The sequence below is a fragment of the Setaria viridis genome, chromosome 3 (genome assembly GCF_005286985.2).
Source record: "Setaria viridis chromosome 3, Setaria_viridis_v4.0, whole genome shotgun sequence".
NCBI lineage: Eukaryota > Viridiplantae > Streptophyta > Magnoliopsida > Poales > Poaceae > Setaria > Setaria viridis.
In genome coordinates, this window is record NC_048265.2 from 3,807,125 (window position 1) to 3,822,228 (window position 15,104).

General features: G+C 40.8%; 2 protein-coding genes across 3 annotated transcripts; both read right to left on the reverse strand.

Moving 5' to 3' along the window:
• Positions 1–6: 6 nt before the first annotated feature.
• Positions 7–4,411, reverse strand: LOC117848238 (ribosome biogenesis protein NOP53). Its single transcript, XM_034729573.2, has 11 exons — positions 4,093–4,411; positions 3,445–3,623; positions 3,292–3,363; positions 3,049–3,129; positions 2,763–2,873; positions 2,360–2,445; positions 1,605–1,724; positions 1,397–1,519; positions 931–997; positions 786–862; positions 7–360 (listed from the first exon to the last, which is right to left on the reverse strand). The coding sequence occupies exons 1-11, from the start codon at positions 4,304–4,306 to the stop codon at positions 348–350; spliced, it is 1,143 nt and encodes a 380-aa protein (XP_034585464.1). The 5' UTR covers positions 4,307–4,411; the 3' UTR covers positions 7–347.
• Positions 4,412–5,393: 982 nt separating this feature from the next.
• On the reverse strand, positions 5,394–14,672 carry LOC117848440 (probable ATP-dependent DNA helicase CHR719). Of its 2 annotated transcripts, XM_034729849.2 has the most exons (12): positions 14,131–14,670; positions 12,694–12,829; positions 11,457–11,521; positions 10,671–10,865; positions 10,432–10,581; positions 9,735–10,121; positions 8,894–9,153; positions 8,546–8,770; positions 7,587–7,788; positions 7,264–7,417; positions 6,411–7,010; positions 5,394–6,314 (listed from the first exon to the last, which is right to left on the reverse strand). In XM_034729849.2, exons 1-12 carry the CDS (start codon positions 14,452–14,454, stop codon positions 5,641–5,643), a joined length of 3,372 nt encoding a protein of 1,123 aa, XP_034585740.1. In that variant the 5' UTR covers positions 14,455–14,670; the 3' UTR covers positions 5,394–5,640. The 2 variants fall into 2 exon arrangements, with proteins under 2 accessions (XP_034585740.1, XP_034585739.1); XM_034729848.2 differs by having other exon boundaries at positions 5,394–7,010; positions 14,131–14,672.
• Between the last annotated feature and the right edge of the window lie 432 nt (positions 14,673–15,104).

Below are 15,104 nucleotides of genomic sequence, written 5' to 3' on the forward strand. Positions count from 1 at the left end.
TGCGTCTATGGCAATAGTGTAGTGCTCGCTTGCATCGACTAGAACAGAACTGATACAAATATGCTCTTACATCATGTAGCAACTGATAAGCACTACAACTCCTAAGATCCATTGCAAAATTTTGCCTCGCAGGCAACTCACAAAACATTGCTAGGGCAAAAGATTGCCTGCCCTATTAGACATGGAACACATAAAAGGAAAAACAAATGCAGTAAAACAGGCCCTTCGCTTATAACGCGGTCTTCTCATCTTCGCCAGCACCAATCTCATATGCCTCTTCAGTCCCCTCGATATTGTTGGGGAACACAAGGTTAAGATCACCTTATCATCCACCGGAACTTGCTTCTCTACCGACGCTTGCTGCACGTAGATGGATTAGTCAGCTCTGGATGTCTTGCATAAATTATATATCATATTAAGCAGTGTTCTACTGAGGGTAAACATCAAGTGATCTGAGCAAAACTTAACAAAAAAAACAAAGACTTAAGTTCTAGTATGATAGACTAGCTTTTCAATGCCTTCAGATTTGTCCCTTAAAAATCAGTGGGAACTGGGAACATAATTTAAAGAAATGTTTTTCCCCAGAAAACAATGATTTTCTGTGCAACGCTGAGGTGAACATCAATCTCTTGAGAATTATCGAACATGACGGATTGATATGAAAGAAATGCACACATGCTGAATGCGACAGTTTGAAAAGGATAGTGCAAGACATAAGGTCAGTCAGTACAACATTCAAAAATCCTAAATTAAAACAACTTTTTTGGAGCGAAAACAAGGCAAACCTTATTCTCCTGCTTGGTGCAAGTAATCCTCGTTTCTCAATGCTCTTGTAGCGATCCCTCGTAAGATTAGAACACCCCTGCATGAATTTTGTAGTTAACTACGGCAGAATAATAGAGATACAACAAAACAAGAAGCAGTTGTTACCTTTAGCTTTCTAAGAGAGCCACTAATCTCTTCAGTCAATAAAACTTGAACAGGAGCTGGTTCAAATCTGTTAGATTTGGAGTTTTGAGATTACTAGCCAGAAAACTAAAAAAATCATCATTAAATGTACTATGGAATATGGATCATTGTTTCAAAGGCGTCGCCTAGTCCAGGCGGTCCCAGCTCGCTTTGGAAACCAGCCGCCTTGTCGCCTAGGCGATAAGGCGTGCACAGATTTCCAAGGTCGCCTTATCACCTTTAAAACACTGCTATGGATAACGCCTCAATGTACCCTCATAATCTACTGTCACATCATTAAATGTACTTAAATGTAAGATATAAATATAATAGTGATTTGCAAAGCATCTAGAAAAGCATAGACATTTTCATCATGAATTGCATGAAAAATATATAAGAATCACTGGCATAACTGAAGGCAAACTAATCAGTTAGTTTAGAATTGTACTTGTGTCTGCCCAGACGAGGTGGGCCTGATTTAAGCCTCTCCTCTTTAATCACAGTTCGCCGTATGCGCCTCTTTTGCTTTTCCTCATCCTCTTTAGCTATCTCATCAATTATATTTGGCAAGCTGAAAAAAGTAATAATAAGTATGCAAGCTTGTGCTAAAATATACCATTATAGGAAGCTTCACAATCCGATAACATAAAAACTACCTATCAATTTCTTTTGAAATACTTTCCATTTTCTTTGCTTCTGCCTCTTCTCTTAACCTCTCCTTACGACGAGCTCTTCTGTTCATTTCTACTCTTGTAACTCTTTTTGTTTTGTTCTTCCTGAAGGAATAAATCAAAAATTGAAAACGCAATAACATCTTCAAATTCAGCAACAATAAATATTATGAGTTAATATCTTTTGGAAATGAAATATCTATTTGAAATTAACATAGTTATGACAGTATGCTTGTCCAAGAATCACATGATCCCACCATAGATCTGATTCCAAAATAAAGTGGCTTTTATGGTCATTTCCAGAAACTTTAAACATCACTTCTTCTAGTATAAAAGAGCATGCCTTGCTTTGTTAGCTCCAAATGGTAGGAATAGAGGTACATAAAATCTCCAAAAATTCACTTTGCAGAACATATAAAAAAACTACGCAATAGAAAAACTGATATTAGCTTTTTACAATCATCATTAGCCCAAATAAGTGATACTTTGGGATGTCCAAAGTCAAACTACCAATATTTTTATAAACTTAAAGTTCAGACTTCAGACACACTGATGATATGATATGATTTGAAAAGAAAACAATTTTCGTGGTATTACAACTTTACAAGCTTTTGGTAAACATATTAAAATGTAACCAGTGTTCCAGGATGCATTATGTACACTGTTTTTCATAAATCAATGACCAAATCCCAAAAGAATATTTATCTCTCACATACGTGCTATAGATTGTCAGGTCTAACCTTTGTCCAACTGAAGTATCAGCATCCTGTTCTCCATCATCGTCCGTGACATCTTCATCTCCATCATCAGCATCAAGGAAGAATTTCTGCAGGCCACATAAAAGGTTATACTATGCAGCGGTAGTATGTATGGCACATAATTTACAATAAGATGCCAAACTGGTTGTCTTTCAAAAGTTTAACATCAGAAGCACCATCAAGGTGAAAACCTTACATATTTACATGCCATATATATTGAATCAGTTAAGATATCTACATAACTATGGATTTCTGCATTTCAATATATACAATCGTAATTTGCATGCAGTTAAAAGCACAGATTGGGGGCTTCCAATAGGGTAGGATAATGCCTAAATTGCAACATATCATAACGGAGCTGCATAAGCCTCAACCATAAACTTACATCTTCTTCAGTTATAGGTTCACCAGAAATTATGAGTGGTACAGGTGTGGGCCCCAACTCTTTCATGAGTGTTTTGTGCCTTTCATCCGCAACTGCTTGAGCAAGAGCATCCTACAAATATCAACATAAATAAACTGCGTGAAACAGATGACTTTTCATCGCTTTAAGTAAAAGCATAGCAGGTTCCTCTTGTACTGTCATCATCATTGTAAAAAATATCAACTGGTTTTAACTGAGGAATGGGATACATTGAAAAAGATATCTGCAAACAAATATGAACACATACTTGATGTGCTTCAAATGGAGGATTAAATGAGCATCCTTGGGGCTCAACTTCAACAGCAGGAATCAATGACTTAGTAGATCTCTGCAAATAGAAATACAATTAGTTGGACCACAAAAAATGTGCCGAAGCCACCAAGTTCAGCTTTTCAAAGCAGAGATCTTTATGCATAATAGAACATTGCAAATGCCTGTTTAGATGCACTTAGATACAGACATTAGTGTGCATTAAAGAGCCTTTCCTCACCTTTCTAGCCTTAGTATCTCCTTTATCATCCCCCGCCCATATGTCAAGGTTCTTTCCAGCAGAATCATCTTCCTGCGGAGAAGACACTCTCAACAGTTAGCAAGCTGGACAAATAAACAGAAAACAAGTCATACTCGTCGAATGGTCAAATACCATGGGGACACTAATGTCTCCCTGTGTCTCGTGCAATTCCTTCTTCTTTGTCTTCTTCTTATCCTTCTTGCTGACCACAGAAGATGGGATTGGCTGTATAAACGGGTTCCGCTTCAACAAACTCTCGTGATAAAGAACCTTCTCTCTCTTTTTCTCGATCTTCCTTTTGGCAGGAATATCTGAAAGCAGAAATCAAATTTCAGCTATGCCAGGGAATGCAGTAGCAGGAAAAGCGTTAAGTTACAGATGTGGCTATAGAAACAGCAATCAACAGTAATTTTGGACACGTGTAATCAAGCAGATATGCTTTAAACTCCAATCCTAAGCTACTGTGACAATTCCATCACTGAGATGAACCACCTAGTCATGAAGATCAAAGGGCCTGGTTATTAAGTATTACACATAAGGGTCTCAAAGTTGAAGATTGACAAGTTACCATCATACTAGTTTGAGCGATTAGTAGCGTAACAGGCACATCCATCGCCATCAATTGTTTGGGAGTGTTAGTCTAGCAAACAAACTTTTACGGTGTTGCATCCCAAAAGAAATTTAACTTCAGCCTACATCAGAAACTACAACGATAATTCGGAACCTGAAATCGAACGGGAGGAGAAGAAGTTAGTGGCGGCGCAAGGGGACGGGATTGACCTTTGGTGGTTGTGTCGGAGGCGCCGGCGGCCGAAGTGGAGGCGGCGGGCTTGTCGACGTAGAAAAGGGAATCAGAGGGGAGCGAGGGGATGGCGGCGGCGCCGGCGTGGGCGTCGCGCGTCTGCTTCTCGAAGAAGTCGCCGATGTCATCGGTGCTGATGTTGGCGCGCCACGCCTTCTTCCCCTTCCGCGAGCCCTTCGACGCCTTCCCCATCGCCGCCGCCGCTTTCCTTCACTCGCACGCGGTGGAGGAAAGGGAAGCCGCCGGCAGAGGAGGGACGGGGAGGTTTGGGGAGTAGATGAGAGAGTTTTGGTGGGGAGCTAGGGTTTCTGCGGTCTCTGTGAGTCAATGGCAGGTGGGGTCTCAAGGTGGAGGGGCCCATTTGTCCTTTGACGATGACGGTCGGTGCAAAATGTTCGTTCCGCAAAATAACAAAAAATTTCATCCCTCGATCCTCGAAAAGGGAAAAATAGAAAAATGCATCTAAGCACTCAAGTTTTATTGATTTTCTGTATCTCAAATACACAGTGGTTGGTGTATATAACACTCAAAAAAGTAGATTTTTGTTGAAAACAATCAATTATATGCCCATTTTACTTTTTTTTTGCGAGTACATTTTACATTTATTTAAAAAAGTTGATGGCATAACTTCTAACAGGGGGTCATTTCTGGTGTTTGAAAGATAACCTCAAAGGAAACGCAAAATTGACGGCAACTTTCTAGTGCAAGTTATATAAAAAAAACTTTTAAAAACACATGTAATGTTGTCCAAAACTATTTCTTAGTACAAATTTACGCATGTAATTACTCTATCCGGTACAAATACTCGCTTTGACTCAGTTTGATCAAATGATTGACTAAATTTGAGAACATAAAAACTATAGGTGTAAATTTGTCTTGCAAAGTTGTAAGTACATCATACCTATTAGATATAGTAAGCATATTTTATTAATACAATAATACAACAACGGTTAAAGATAAAATTAAAAGGCCATAAAAATTCAATGGGCTACAGAGAGTACTCCCTCCGTTCCAAATTGTAGGTCGTTTTGGTTTTAATGTATATATAGATGCATAATAATATATATTAATCTAGAAAAACCAAAACAATCTACAATTCAAAACGGAGGGAGTACTGCTTCTAAATCTAAGTACCCTGAGTCAACTTTAAACTACATGGCACTTGTTTTATACTGTATTATCGAGGACGTCTTTTTTTCTCTAGAAGCACATATAAATGCATCAACGTGTGGACACCACAATGTCATCAACCAAAAAAAATGAAGGCACCACAGCAAAATTTAAAATAACAACCACCACCAGTATACCCATAATCACAACCCGCACTTTTGAGTTTGAAAAGTAACGAAATTTAAGTTTAACTTAGTTACAAATTCATGCCAAAAAAGTCCATACAGTATACTACTAATCCTAAACTTCATAAGCTTGAAGTTGGAAGGTACTTCTAGAGCGTAACCCTGCTAGCTAGTCTACAGGGGTACTTCCATTCTGGAAGGACTCATCAATCAGACAAACCATCAAGGGCATTAGAATGACGGACGCCCTTTTGAGTCCGACGACGAACTGAAGTGGCTCGACCTTTTTCTTCCAAGGGTCTTCCATGTGAAACTGTTTCCCTTCTGTAAACCACTGGTAATGACTTCATCTTCACCATCATCTTCAGTCTCATCCTTGCTGTACGATGAAACTCCAGCCCTTCCTTTGTCAGGTGTCCACGATGGGTTGCTTGCACCATCTGCGCTGTTCTCTAGAGATCTAGGCCTCTTCCTCCTCTCGCTAAAATCAACTTCTTGTATGTCAGATAAATAAGAGGTCCTCTTCGCTCTTGGAGTTATCTTTCGAATGTCCTCAAATCCCTCATCGGATTTCATCCACTGGTCGCTGAAGGAGTCTGAATAGACGACCTCCTTCCTACGTCTCTTCGAACCAACTGAAATATTCTCAAATTCATCTGCCACGGTCCTCTTGGTTACAGTTTCATTATTGGCAAAGACCCAGTCTGGAACCTCATTTCCGTCCATAAGTCTAGATTTGTAGTTTTCTCTTTGCCTCCTTTCCTCATCCATCTTCTCAAACAACCAGAACTCTTCATCATTTCGAGCAGCCAAACGATTTATCTCACGCTCACTGGGGATATCAGTTCCCAGCGAGCTTGTGCCTCTCCTGAGGATCTCCTGCAGCAAGGCTCGCCTGTCCTGTGCTGTAATGGAAATGACATGAAAATATATCATGTTAAAATACAATGGGTACATGCAGAGAAAATTAAATATTGAGGAACTGTGGCGTTCAAACTCACCAGTGGAAGTTGTGTTAAATAGCCCAGCCTGGATAACTTTTGCATCAATACCCATCTTCTGTTTCGCACGGTCCAAGATCTCTTCTTCAATTGAGCCAACACTAACGAGAACAAATACACGCACTTCATTCTTTTGTCCTATACGATGGGCACGATCTTCAGCTTGCTGGTCCATTTGAGGGTTCCAGTCACTATCAAAGATAATGACAGTGTCTGCAGTCTGCAAGTTCAATCCAAGGCCTCCGGCACGTGTGCTGAGGAGAAACATGAAATATTCTGAATCCTTCTTATTAAAATCTGCCAGTAACCTTCCTCGTTCTTCAGTCTTTGTGGATCCATCAAGCCTCATGTACTTGAAACTGTACATTTGCAAATATACTTCCAAAACGTCAAGCAGTTTTGTCATCTGAGAGAAAAGTAGAACCCTATGGCCAGCTCTCTGCAGTTTTGGAAGTAGACGATCAAGCAATTCAAACTTTCCTGATGCTCTAACAATTTCTTCCCGCTGATACATGTTATAATGCTCTACAAATAGGTAGGGATGGTTGCAACACTTCCTAAGCTGCATTGACAGATTTTGCAGAGCCTTTGATCTGAGACCTGCACGCGCACAAGTGGTAAGTACATTAACCACACAAAACACAAGGAAAATGGAAGTGCAAGTGTGACACAATGTGACATCCAAATAAACTTGTAACACAGATAGGTTCAAATTTTACTGGCATTACAGTATTATTACGCACTACTCCATCAAGATCCAGGTGAAAAATTAAAAAAAAAAATTGTTTCACTCAGAAACATATATTCTCTAGGGGGGAAAGGATCGGTAGTATTAAAGGGCAATAGGGCATACCAGATCCTAGTGCAACCCTTTCCCTGCTTGTGACTTGTTCATAGTATGCTTTTTGCCAAGCAGACATGTCACACTTGAGAATTACTTGTGTTTTCACAGGAAGATATTTTTCCACTTCATCTTTCTTCCTCCTCAACAAAAATGGACGCAAAACCTGGGTAAAAACAAAGGTTGCAGTGAATAAATTCACATACATTTTATGTGCTACCACCTCACCAGATCTCGACCAAAAAGATGAGGATGTAAGTGGGGGACCATGTGGCAACATCTATGGAGTTAAAAGAACCGAATGACTGAGTGAATAGGGGGGCAGCATTACTCACTTGATGCAAACGATGTATGATTAGTAGCTGTTCCTCATCATTAAGACTGACATCGCATGCAAATGGTGCATTAAACCATTCCTCGAAATTCTGGGATGAATTAAAAATATTGGGCAGAATAAAGTTTAGCAAAGACCACAGCTCTTGTAGGCTGTTTTGGATCGGAGTGCCAGTTAAAAGTAGTCTGCGGCGGATCTGATATCTGTAAATCAAGTATCAGCAATCTATAAGCATGATTTTTGAATGGTCCAAACAAATTAATTTAATATACCAATGGCCGTCACTAAAGAATGAACAAGGCTGGCACATAAAACTAGACATGGTAAGAAAATAGTACTGAGATATGATAGAAAGCAGGTGTCTCAATCTATCAGTTACACTTCTACAAAAACTTCATAAGTATATATTTGGTATACTACCAAACTAATTTAATGGTTAGCATTAAACCTGGTGATAAAATCACTGCATTTACATACAATATCATGACAATTTAGTCATTTTAGACCAACAATTTAATCAATTATGAGCTGGCGCTAAACACTATCTGATCAATATAATGGCTTATTTACTCAGCTACCGCTGTTTTTCAAATAGCTAGGATAACCTTCTTCACGAAAAGCAGAAGGTATGTCTATGTGATAACCTGCAAAGACAGGTGTTTGAGATCCATCTGTGAAATGCTTGAAGGTGTAGGGCCATTGTCACCACATATGAGAAAAAGTTCTGTGGCAACTGGCTGAGACTAATTTCATGATCATTATCACAAGACTATGGGGCCCAGTACTAAATATGAAACTTGATGTTCTTCACATTTTCAGTGGCTGGTATTTCAAGTGGTTTATAGAGCAAAGTGTCAACTATCAAAAAGGCATTACTGACAACTAAAGCCATTCCCAGATAATAATTGAGTGAACACCATCCAAAGGTACACAGAACAAAATTATGAATAAATGATTTACCCCGAAACTAGTGTGCGAGCAAGAGCACATTCATGGTTTTTCAGGCGATGTCCTTCATCAACAATCAAATAATGCCAGTGAACCTTCTTTAGGAACTTCTTGTCTTTCAGTATCAAATCATAATGCGTGAGCAAAACATTAAATTGTAGTCCATGCATATCAAAATTCTTATCCCTTAGAGCCCTCCGCTCATCTGGACGACCATCGTACAGAATTGTAGCAATGCTGCAACAGACAATTGAGTTAGGGTGACTTCAATACATAGTAGAATGGAAAATGCACTCACAAATTTTGATGACCCCCCCCCCCCCCCCCCCCCCCACACACACACACAAAATGAAACAGTACCTGGGAGCCCAAGTTTTGAATTCATTTGACCAATTTGGCAATACTGCTTTTGGAGCAATTATTAAGTGTGGCCCTGGGACCTCTTTCTTCTCCAACAGATAAGCGATCAATGCTATGGTCTGAATTGTTTTTCCCAGACCCATCTCATCAGCCAGAATGCCATTCAAATTGTTGTTAAATAAAGAAAGCATCCATTGGAGACCCTCCAGTTGATATGACCTTAATTCCCCACCTTCGAGAGCTGATGGTTGTTCTGTTACCTGGAAATCCAAAGAACAGATAGAAACATTAGATTCATCAGTAGTACACAGCGTCATAGATTGTACTACAATTTTGCAAAAATAAAAGGACAAAGTCAAATTAGTAGCATGAATTCCAATGAAAAACAGATCTGGAATCAATTAGCAATTGAGGTTTTCCATTTTATACCTTCAAGAGTATAATATTAGTTTTACAACCAGAAAGAAGCAATCAAAATCATTTAATGCAAAACAATATTAGTCCCCTATATAATATTCCACAAATTACAAGAGATTGAATGAGGAAATAATTATGGGCAGTTTTGGATCCTAAAGCATCAAGGATTCCCATATAATTTATTTAAATCCTCGCAGTATCTACTAGCAGCAATGCTCTCCCTTGCTGTTTTCCCTAAATAACAGTACCTACCATCATCAGAGATTCAGATTAAATACATCGCCAGCAAATGCATAAGTTGTTTAATTTGGGTATGAATGTGAGGGTCAATAAATCTGCACTCATTGTATACTGTGGGTGCTAATACTCCCAACAGAATGGCACACCAAAAGTTCAATAAATGGATAGTGAAACTTTGTTGTACCTTCTCTTCAATGGAATGGACAGTAAAATCAAGCCTACGTCCTGCATTGAATTTACGTTCATCTGCCGAACCAGGAAGGTCATCTGAAGGAGACTCCCCAGGTGATTCATTTTTGACATCTGAGATTTGCGAATAATCCTCAGATTCTGACCCTTTTGGCACTTCAGCTCCTTCTGGCTGACTAACATGCTCAGCATCTTTTTGTCGCTGTACAGCTTTCCCAATTCCTTCAAGAAGCTCATTTGTTTTGTCAAGGAGCATTTTCAGACGTTCATTCTTGCTCTCCTCAACCATCCTCATATACGCTTCTTGATCACCGATTTTCAGAAGATTCAATCTATTTTTCTCTTGCCGTGAGATACGCTGACGTGCCCGAAGATGCCATGCCTACATTTAGCAAGTAAAAGGCTCTTAAGAACTAAAGTTGCACATCTAGAACATGCATACCTCTAGGATAAAGCCATATTACAATATAGTAACATTATTTACTCTGAAAGGAAATGCAATCATGTGCTAACAAGTTGAAAATAAAATGGTACACATATTTCCTAAATACTTCTCAGAATTTGAACATATGTTGCATTGAAATCTTCAACTTTCGTAATCACAAGGGGCATAAAAATGTTGTTGAGATGCAAATCATAGTTTACTGTGCCACAATTTCAGATAGATGAACAGATAGGGTCCTAAATCATACCTGAACTCCATCATTCCGCTGCTTTCTTTGTTTGAATGTAGTTGCCAATTGCACCTGGTGTTCCCTAGAAGCGTTGAGAATTTCTGTAAAAAACTTCCTCTTCCTTATATCTGCCTGAATTTTTTCTTCCTCTTCAAGTCTTGACATCCTCTAAAGTTTGAAAGTACCAACACTGTAATCATGATTTGAGCTGTATCTAAACTACCAGACCTAATTATCAGAAGATATATGACACAAACCTCTGTGAATCTCTTTTTGCGGTGAACATCATCAGCATCCATTAAAAAGCTATCTCCTATCCCATACATGGCAAAAGGATATCGTATCCGCATCATCCCCCAGTCAAACAGTTGCCTCTCAGGATACGCACATTTCTTGTGTAGCCAATATTCTGCGCTGATATCGGACCGCACTTTCTTCTGTAAGTCTAACAACTGCACAAGTATATGAATAGTCAGCAAGAATTCTATACTTCTAAATATAAGCATGTCAAAGTCATATGTGGTAGTTTCAAATAGATATGGTGTCTAACGAAATAGATAATAGCTGGTAAAGGGAGCAGTAAATATGTCCAAAGTCTGAACCATCACAACTGCTGCTGGAAAAGCTTTTCTAAATTTGTGTAACACCTACACCACATATATCATCAATTTGCACTCTATGCTATCTTGACCACAAATCCATCAGAACATACACATCTCAGCAACACTTAAGTGCTGGACATGTCACCTTTAAGTAGCCAGCATTTTGTACCATAGAACATTGCTGATCAAATCACCATCCCATAGAACTTGCATGCTCACCACATGAAACACAATGACTAACTAAAAGATTTTGCATGTATGTAGGTCCAATCCATGAGCATGTCATATTAATATATTATGAAATTGTTTCATAGAAAATGAATAATGCAAGCACAGTGATAAGTAACCAATATCTGCCAAAGAGGCTAAAACGAGCCACCAAAGAGAAAGTAAGGATAGCAAAGTAGTGTATGGTTATAGTCTTCTAGATAGCCCAGTTACCTTTAGCCCATACAATTCAAGCAAACACTTCATTTGCAAGTCTTCACCCCTAGTAGAAGGTAACCCTGGCACAATAAAAAAAGAAATAAGTGATGACACTGCAACAGGTAAAAATAACGATGATCAAACAACTAAGCAAATCTTTAAATAAGTCAAGCAAGGACAAAGCTCTAATGGTAGCTGCCAGGAAATTAAATGCAAGCACATGCAAACTATATCTGGATATGCTCAACATTCAGTAACAAGCGGATAGCATCTATTGCACAATCAAAGACAAAAGTTTCATTCCAGATTTGCTGTTCTTTTCCACCTTTTTAAAGTTCAATCAAACTGAGCAGCTGAGGCAAAAGAAAGCCTGGGCTCAGGTCAGGCCACTTCAAATAGCCGAAAGAAAGCATGGGACCGATGCTAGACCAAAGACAGCCATAAGACCAGGGATGCTGTTGACACGGGAGGCTAGAAACATAAATGGCCAAAGTGCCTTATAACTCCCCACGAATTGGTTTGCAGACACTCCACTCCTCGAGCGCCTATTACTTCTTTAGCACTAGGTTATGTCCTGGACAAGCGTTTTGTGCCATCTACCTCTGATCCGTTAGATTGAACATGGATGGCTCAGATCATACATTGATTCTCCTAATGGGAGTTGGATTCTTCTACAGTTAGCTGTGGTCAACTCCCTCCCTCATCTACCATTGCTCCATCAGATAACATGGATGGTTCAGATCCTAGGTGGACTCTCCTACCGTTAATTGCCGCCAACTCTCTACCTCTATTTCTACTTCTCTCCCTACCACTCGAGGCCCCAACCTCGAGCGCGTCCTCGCTGTCCCTGTCTTATTGATGCTGTTCGGAGTTGGAAGGACATGGTGGTGACCGTGATGAGGTGGCCTGCAGGCACGTCGTCATCAGTGGCTGGAGATGACTGCCACCGCTATCATTGGAGACAAAGGTGAAGGAGTGGAGATGACGGTGCTACTGTGCTACACGGCGCAAAATTGGGGAAGAAATGAGTGCTAAGTAGTAATTAAGGCTTTGGGAGTAGTACATTTGCAAATCAGGTTCGTGGGAATGCTATACAGGCTATTTGACCAACAAAAATATCCAATCAACACAACCAGGTATGCAAGACCATGAAAACTAAACCGGGAATGGAAACTTCAAAAAATCATTCAAAACTAATGCAAATCAGGGAATCAGTCAGCAAACAAAGTACAAAAATGAGTCCCTCTAAGACCTTCGAGTTCAGCTAGCCGATGCTGGATGGATGCATTGAATCGTCCTTCTTTCAGAGCAGCCAAATCTGAGTAGGATACGGGCATTCTTTGATTCTTAAATATCGCATCTTCAAGCTCTTCAATCAAGGTAGCCCCCTGTAAGGTAATAGCTTTACTCAGTCAAAACATAAGAGGAAAAGATCATTTAAAAGCTAAATAGCGAGTACTTCACGACAAAAAAAAGGAGGTAAAGAAATAAGAACTTCAACCAAAATACCATGATAAGAATATGATGATCACAAACAGTATATTATTAGCAAACACCTCAACACATAATGAAGGTAAGAAATTTTTATTACTGTTTCAGTGAATAATCAAAACTCAAACCAGAATTTTTTCAATCAAACAAAATTTTTAATTGCTCTGCTGGAAACTGGATGAATCAAACCATCCACCAAGGGCAAACCAGTGCTTAACACAGTTAATAAATAGTCCTAGCCAAACTTCATCAAAAGCGTTGGGTCATTACCAATCAAACCCTAGCCACCTGTTCACAAACAGATCAAGTTCCATAGAGCCCAAGCCCATTGACCTCCAAATTTCCAAATGAGTGAATGACAAACACCGTTAGCCTTTCTTACCAGAACATTCACATTTTGATCAGGCATACCACTTTGTCCACTATCTAACATTAGAAAGTCGTGCAATTCATGCATTTCATAACTCCCTGCCAAAGAAGAAGAAAAACAACTGAAAGTGAAACCTGCCCTACTTGAATACATATCACACCACCCAAGAGAGCAAAAAATCACATATCATGCTTACTTCAGCATGGATATACAAAATAAACCACATCATCTTAGCAAGTAGGAAAATTTAAGTTTATGACAAAGGCTCTACAAAAATAATGTATTTTCTAGAGCAAGCAATATATTGCTGATCCTGACAGAGCATCAGAAGTCAGTAGAATTTCAACAGGAAAATCTAAATACTCAACCATACATTATCCAACATAGTTACCCCATCCGGGTTCAAAACAGATAAATCTATCAGCAGCCTTGTCTACTCCAGCATAAACAAGCAAATATGTCCTGACAAACTATTTCACCTAATGAATATCAGTACTGTACCTCACAGAGGCATTTGCAGGAGTTATAGAGGTGCATCTGGCCGCAACACGAACCATGACAGCATTACTACTAAGGGAAACAACCAATTGCGCACCGCAAAAACATCACTCCAAGTGCAGCCCATACCTAATCCCCAGCAGGAAGCACGCTCGAATCTAGAAAGACTAGCGAAAATCACAGCTAAATCACGTCAAATTCCACAGACCCTAAGCGAATCTCCTAACAAACAGGCCCCCAACACCTCGGCACAAATCCAACACACAGCCCCGGGAGCACTCGACAGAAAGGGGAAATCACCACACAAACCGAAGAACCACAGGGACGCACCTCAGCAGCACCGTCAGCGGCGCCCTCCGTGCAACCCTCCCCCGCGGCATCCGCGACCGCTATCTCCTCATCCCCTTCCTTCTCCGCCTCCCCCTCCTCCTCCTCCTCCTCCTCCTCCTCCGGGTGACCGGAACCGCCGTCGTGGTAGATGGACGAGACGGCGCGCAGGACGTCGGGGGGAAGCGGGAGGTTGCGGGAGAGCAGGTTGAGCGCGCCGATGAGCGTCCTGGCCTGCTCCACCGCGCCACCGGCCTCATCCACGGCGGAGACCACCGCGGGGGGTGCCACCGCCACCGCCGCCGCAGAGTCCACGGACGCCGCCATCGCTAGGGTTTCGCCCCGCGCCGCCTCCGCGGGGCGAGAAGGCGCCGGCTCCTGCTCCGGCGGGTTCGAATCGGCGCGCGGCAACGGTCTGGTGGGTTTTGAGCGGGGTTTGATGGGGTGTTTTCGCGCCGGCCTCTGTCAGGGGAAGCCGAAGCTTCGATCGATCGGGGGAGGCGGGCGCCGCGGATGGCTGGGCAGCGGATGGGGAAATTTGGAGATTCTTTTTTCTTTTTTTTTCTTTTGATGACTGCGTTTCGGGTGCATATATTGGATCGGGTTGGGCTTGGATGGGTGGGATCCGATTTGGCGGCTGGGTGGGTGTGGTGGATCGGATCATGGTGTGCGTGGTGGTATGGGCCATGGGGTGGGCCTGGGCCGAAAAGGCCCAGCCTGTATTTTAACCTAACCGAACTCGGCCTTAACAGGAAGACTTGGGTACTTTGTTTCCACAGCATTTTTGCTCGGTTTATGCGAATTTAATCAAAGAATAGTGACCAACTTCAGTTCAAAAATGCAATTAAAGTTAAGAAATATTCATTTTGATTGGTCACGACCCAATTAAGTTAGAAGTATATACTCCCTCCGTTACCTCCGTCCCAAATTATAGGTCGTTTAGCTTTTTTAGATTCATAAATTATGTTATGCACCTA